The sequence below is a fragment of the Mytilus edulis genome, chromosome 7 (genome assembly GCF_963676685.1).
Source record: "Mytilus edulis chromosome 7, xbMytEdul2.2, whole genome shotgun sequence".
Lineage (NCBI taxonomy): Eukaryota > Metazoa > Mollusca > Bivalvia > Mytilida > Mytilidae > Mytilus > Mytilus edulis.
Genome location: NC_092350.1, coordinates 42,304,212 through 42,310,257, shown reverse-complemented (window position 1 = coordinate 42,310,257; position 6,046 = coordinate 42,304,212). Strand labels below are relative to the sequence as shown.

Sequence of the window (6,046 nt, the reverse complement as noted above, 5' to 3'; positions counted from 1 at the left end):
GTCATTAAACTAGATCCTTGAGTACAAGAAAGTAGAAACAAAACCATTCAAACGAATGCGATCAACATAGGAATATCATATCCCATTGGCAAACTTTTTTGTGCCGAGACCAGGCGTTACAAATCAGGCATGAGCTTTGTGTCAACACTTGCCCTACTGTTTGTTCCCTTGATAAATGTGATCGTATCATGCTGCACTAGGCGTAGAGAGTATTTTCTTTTATATTTACCATAATCAACAACAAAAAATCTAGACCAAGAAACAGTATATAGTAACTCCTAGTAATTTTGTTTGATTTAATTCTTGTATGGTAAAACCAAATATCAAACCTACTTATATTATATATATAATTAATTTCTAAAAAAATGTTTATGTAAAATCATTATTGTATAAAAAATGTATAGCAAATGTTCAATTCGGTAAGGCAGCAATCAATGTCCGAAACAATAGCTCTGCGTCATCGTATGATGTGATGATGGGAAACTGATCTCGTCTGTTTCCAGTAAGCAACTCGACAATGTTAATAAATTCATTGCTACAGCCATGCTCTGGAAAGTTCTCTGTATATTCCTCTATGAGATTGTCAATTGTTTGTAAGTTACATGGTAAAGGAAATGAACAGTCTCTTCCACCAAAGATCTCTGGCTGATAGTATAACATATTTGGAATACCACTTGGTGTTACAACTTCAGCACGTTGTCTTCTTATTCTATGTGAGTTCCAGTTCTCAGCAAACATGTCCAATTGATGTTGGATAACGGAGAGGAAACAAAATCGAACACATTCTTTATGTACTGGACACGATACATTAAGAAGTCCAGTGTCTTGGAAATCCTGGAAACGGTTTCTCCAAAACTGGGTGAAACTCGTTTTTAGTGTACCCCAAAGCCTTTCTATTCTTTGATTTGCAACAGATCTGCCGACGAGAAAAGAATTTTGTCCCGACATTTCATCGTTTTGATTATGTCGCAACGATCTTTGTAAATCCCTCATTATGACGTTTTCTGTTCCTGCATCCGATCGAACAACCCTTGGAAGCATCTTTCTTTGTTTGATCCAATTAAGATACCAGTAACCGACATATCTGGGGTTATTGTTGGAGGGACTTGCTATCAACCATAAAAGTTTACGAGAGTATCCATCGATTGCCCCATGTATAGCTATGCCGTAGGGTTTTAATTTATCGTAACCATCGACATGAATCAGATAGTTTGGTCCTCTATTGTAGTACACTCTCCTTCGAAGAACTCGATGCGATCTGTTAAGTACACCCTGTTGGTCTATTGTTCTTAAGCAAAGCCTTGCTCTTGATTGTGTGACGCAAAGTCCAAAGCCTATGTTCAGAGTCCTCCACATATACCTGTATCCAACATTAGACAGGCCATTACGGTGTAAAGCCAGGATTGTCCTTACAACTGTAGGTAATGGCGACTGGTTGTTACGCCGTCTGATATTTAATCTTCTCTTAAGTCTTTTTAACATGGAACAACTCATGAATGTTCCGTGAACAAACAAGAGAAATCCACATATTTGAAGGGACGTGTAGCATAATTGATGATAGTATTGGACTAGTTCAGGCACAGAAGCATCATCGCCTGGGTAAGGTATTCCTGTAACGTCATGATCAGCAACACAAAGGAGACAACAGAGTAACTGAAACATAAAGATAGAAATTACACGTATGATGTAATGATAAAATGAAAAATCCGATTGGCTTGATATCTAAATAGGGTGTTCACTGTGACGTCATCAGCTTACTATAAAACTACTAGGAAATGCGCTGCGCCTTCACATTTAATGGAATACGAAATGGAAAAATACACAGTAAGTTTTGACAATCCAAAATAAATCTTCATGGCGATATTTATAACATATTTCATTTTTAAATTTACCCGTTATAGGTATCAGGTATAAGCATATGATATTTTTACATTTGAACATGTTTTCATTTTCAAACAAGAGGACATATCTTCTTCCAGCATATTGCAATCGAATAAACATTTTAAAAGTCATCTGATGCCTAAACGAATTTATTTTGTTTGGTTGATTTTTGTACCATATCTTAAAGAAACAACGAATAGTGTACCTAATGAATAAAATTTGTTATGAAAAAAATATGTTTCAATTTTTGCTAAATTTGTTGTAACATCATGCCTCCTTAAACATGATATCTAGTTCTTTATCAATCATTGACTAATTTATAAAATTTGGTCGCATATTGTCAAAGTCAATCAACCATAAAAACAAGGCCAAGATCAAATTACAGGTATCAAAATGACATCCCCTGGTAGTGGGGCACCTCCTTGTCTAATATCATCAACCTAAGTCAAAGCTAAAATTACACTTCAGACTATCATCCCCTTGTAGTTGGAGACGTTAATGCCAAATATTATCAACCTTAGACTTCTATTTCTTGAGATATGGACTTAAGCAGTAAACTCGGTTGCAAAATTGACTATTAGAGTTCTTCAGGGTCATTCAAGCATTTAAAATAGGTCAAAGATAAATGGCACATGACTGACTGGCAAGAACAATATGTAGGAAATCTGCATCCTAAATATAAGAACCTTACTCGTTATGCTTCACGAGATAAAGACATGAACAGCAAACTTGGTTGCAATGTTAACGCCATATATTCACCGTCGCCTGTAAAACCGTACCTACATGTCTCGCTTTTACTGCGCATGCTAGACAAAATATGAAGAAAACTTTATATCATGGTTCACTATATTTTTCGCTAGAGCCGTGTAAATGTGTGCTCATTTTTCCTATTTTGGTAATCCTTTATTTTTTGTAATTTTTGGCCGTTTAAGGTGCAGTTTTTACAAAAAATAAATCACAATACAGTATTAAACCTTTTTCATACTTTCCACGAAGATGGAGCTGATTAGTCTAAATGAAGAAAAACATTATAAAAACTATACAAGAAAGTTTTGACAAATTTTGTTTGTTTTTAAGCCAAAGTGTGTTGATTTGATGTTCGATGTCAGCAACATATTTCTTTGTTTTACTTTCAATATTACCTTTAAAATATTGCTTGATTCCATAGTCTTTGACCATTTATTAGACGGGCAGGTGACCAAGCAGCTGAAATAGACGATATTTCTTCAATTGAAATGTTTAATGAATAGCAAAATCTTCTAATCGGTCAATATCAAAATAAAGTGAACACATATTTCGTTTCGCATCATGCTTTTCTACCTGGCATTAGTGGCGAATCCAGGGGGTCCGGGGTTGGAACCCTTTTTTACATTTATTTGGAAGATCAATGCAATTGAATGGGGACATATAGTTGGAACTCCCCTTTATCGTGGGCTAGGATCCCCATACCCAACCCTTATAAATGACAAGATCCACCCTGCTAGTTGTGAATCAAATTATTTGTTTAGATTACTAATTTTTTTTTTGCTTAGCTGTTATGAATTAAATGAGTCATGGAGATTGATCTACAAAGGACTCTGAAAGGCGAAAGGGAGGGACCATTCAGTTTTTTTTCCATTTTTCATTGACAGTCGTACAGAACGGGTAGTGTACTTGTGATGGGATGGTGGGGAGAGGGGTGAAACCCTTTAAGTAGAATATATCTTTAATAATAGCAGACGTCTTACTCTAGATCTTATCACAGGTCACGTTAAACTGTAACTTTTCAATGCCCTTTCATTCAAACAATAACGTTTTTTCTCCCTATGATCTTTTTCATTTTGTGTTCAGTATTGCTTCATATTAAAATATAACGCTAAGTCTCCAAAGAAAACAAATATAAACTTACTTATGACTCGTTTCCACTGCTCCCGCTGATGTTGTTGCTGTCGATCTCCATCTTTAATGTGTCAGCACAGGAAGTAAAATACGGACCGTGGGAATCTGACCGTGAGAACGAATAAAGTTAACATCAAATAAGCAAGTTGACTTAATTAATAAACAAGTCGACTTCTTATTTTATGTCATTTACATTTATATTAGCAAGTCGACATTGTAATAAAAACTTTATCTACATCATTCCGACAAGTTGACTTCAACATGATGATTTAATATCAAATAAACAAGTTGTCGACTTAATCAATTAATAAGTTGAATTCAACGTGTCGACTTCTTATTACTATGCCATTATATTTATATCAGCAAGTCGACATTGTAAAACAATTTTTCTACATCATTCCGACAACTTGACTTCAACTTGATGATAAGATTCCAGCTTATAACACACAACTTGACTAATAATTCCGACTTATTAGCAACAAAATAACTTTACAAGGGGTGTACCATATGCGCTTCCATACTGATGAGTCTTTTGTAGACGAAACGCGCGTCTGGCGTATATATACAAAACTTAGTCCTGGTATCTAGGATGAGTTTATATATTAACCTTTGAACCATCATTCATAGCGCTGAATTTATTTTCAACTCTGATATTGCTTTCATGTGCAGATAATGCACACTTTGCATTTTGAAAAGATCATATTTATTTCAATAAAGAAATCTTACTTCCATATATATCAGACATTTTATAAATTCAATTAAGATGATAGTAACAACTTTAAATCTGTTAAGATAGCAAAGAAACTGCTACAAATATAACGAAAAAGAATAATGACATCGTTGTTATTAAAACAAATCATAGCAAAGATTAATGAGCCACCAAGTGTAATCAATCAATGTTTTATAATTATTGATATTGATAATATACATGTAACATGTTATAGTATTTTCAAAAATTAATTAGTGGATGTATGTGTGTGTATACACTTATATTTGTTTCACCATATACTTGTTTAAGTAGGATTCAAACTTGCATGTACCTGTGTACGTTCATATAAATATTATTGTATAAACTGATATTCATGTTTTCTGTGGACCCTTATATCTGGAAAAAGAACAAACAAAGCATGATGTAGCTTAACAGGAAAGAATTACTACTGAGGTTTTAGTTTTTTTAAACCCTTATTTATCAACTTTAAAAAGTGAACCTCATGTCGATGGTTCAGAAATAAAGCAAATTATTCGATTTTATACGACCGCAAAAAAATTTGCGTTCGTATATTGGTATCACGTCGTCGTTCGTCGTCGTCGTCATCGTCGCCTGGAGACACTTAGTTTCCGGACAATAAGTTTAGTTTAAGTAAATGGATCTCTATGAAATTTTAATACAAGGTTTGAAACCACAAAAGGGGGTTTGGGATTGGTTTTGGGGATAATGGTCCCAAGAGTTTTGGAACAAGGGGCCCAAAAGGGTTAAAATAATAACTTGTGTGTAAGTGTATGGATCCGTCTAAAATTTTACCACAAGGTTCCATGCCAAAAAAGAAAGGTTTGAATTGATTTTGAGGGTAATGGTCCAAACTGTTTATGAAATAGGGGCAAAAAAGGGGCCAAAAACAATACTTTGTATAAATTGCTTATTTTTTTACCGATTTCAATGGGGTTTTATTTTTGAATTCTACGGGTTCTTAAATATGCTGAATCTAACCGTGTATTAAGTTTTTGTTTTTCGGTCCCTGTTTTTTTAATTGGTCCACATAGGCTCAAAAATTTATTTTGTTTGATTTCATCAAAAATTTAATTATAAAGGTTCTTTGATATGCCGAATCTAACTGTGTTTTAAGATTTTAAGTTTTGGGTCCCGTTTTCAAATTGATCTTCATCAAGGTCCAAAGGGTCCAAAATTAAACTTAGATTGATTTTAACAAAAATTGAATTATTGGGGTTCATTGATATGCTGAATCTAACCAAGTGTTTAGATTTTTGATTATGGGCCCAGTTTTCAAGTTGGTCCAAATTGGGGTCCAAAATCAAACTTTGTTTGATTTAATTGAATATATGGAGGTTCTTCGATATGCTATATCTCACCATGTATTTAGATTTTTGATTTTTGGGCTCCGTTATCAAGTTGGTCCACATTGAGGTCAAAAGGGTCCAAAATAATACTTTGTTTGATTTCATCAAAAATCGATTTATTGGGGTTCTTTGATATGCCGAATCTAACTGTGTTTTTCGATTTTAATTTTTTGGTTTCGTTTTCAAATTGGTCTACATTAAGGTCGAAAGG

General features: G+C 34.1%; 1 protein-coding gene across 1 annotated transcript; it reads right to left on the bottom strand.

Moving 5' to 3' along the window:
* Positions 1 to 279: 279 nt before the first annotated feature.
* LOC139481506 (uncharacterized) lies at positions 280 to 4,281 on the bottom strand. Its single transcript, XM_071264881.1, has 3 exons — positions 3,770 to 4,281; positions 3,024 to 3,087; positions 280 to 1,653 (listed from the first exon to the last, which is right to left on the bottom strand). Exons 2-3 carry the CDS (start codon positions 3,045 to 3,047, stop codon positions 412 to 414), a joined length of 1,266 nt encoding a protein of 421 aa, XP_071120982.1. The 5' UTR covers positions 3,048 to 3,087; positions 3,770 to 4,281; the 3' UTR covers positions 280 to 411.
* Between the last annotated feature and the right edge of the window lie 1,765 nt (positions 4,282 to 6,046).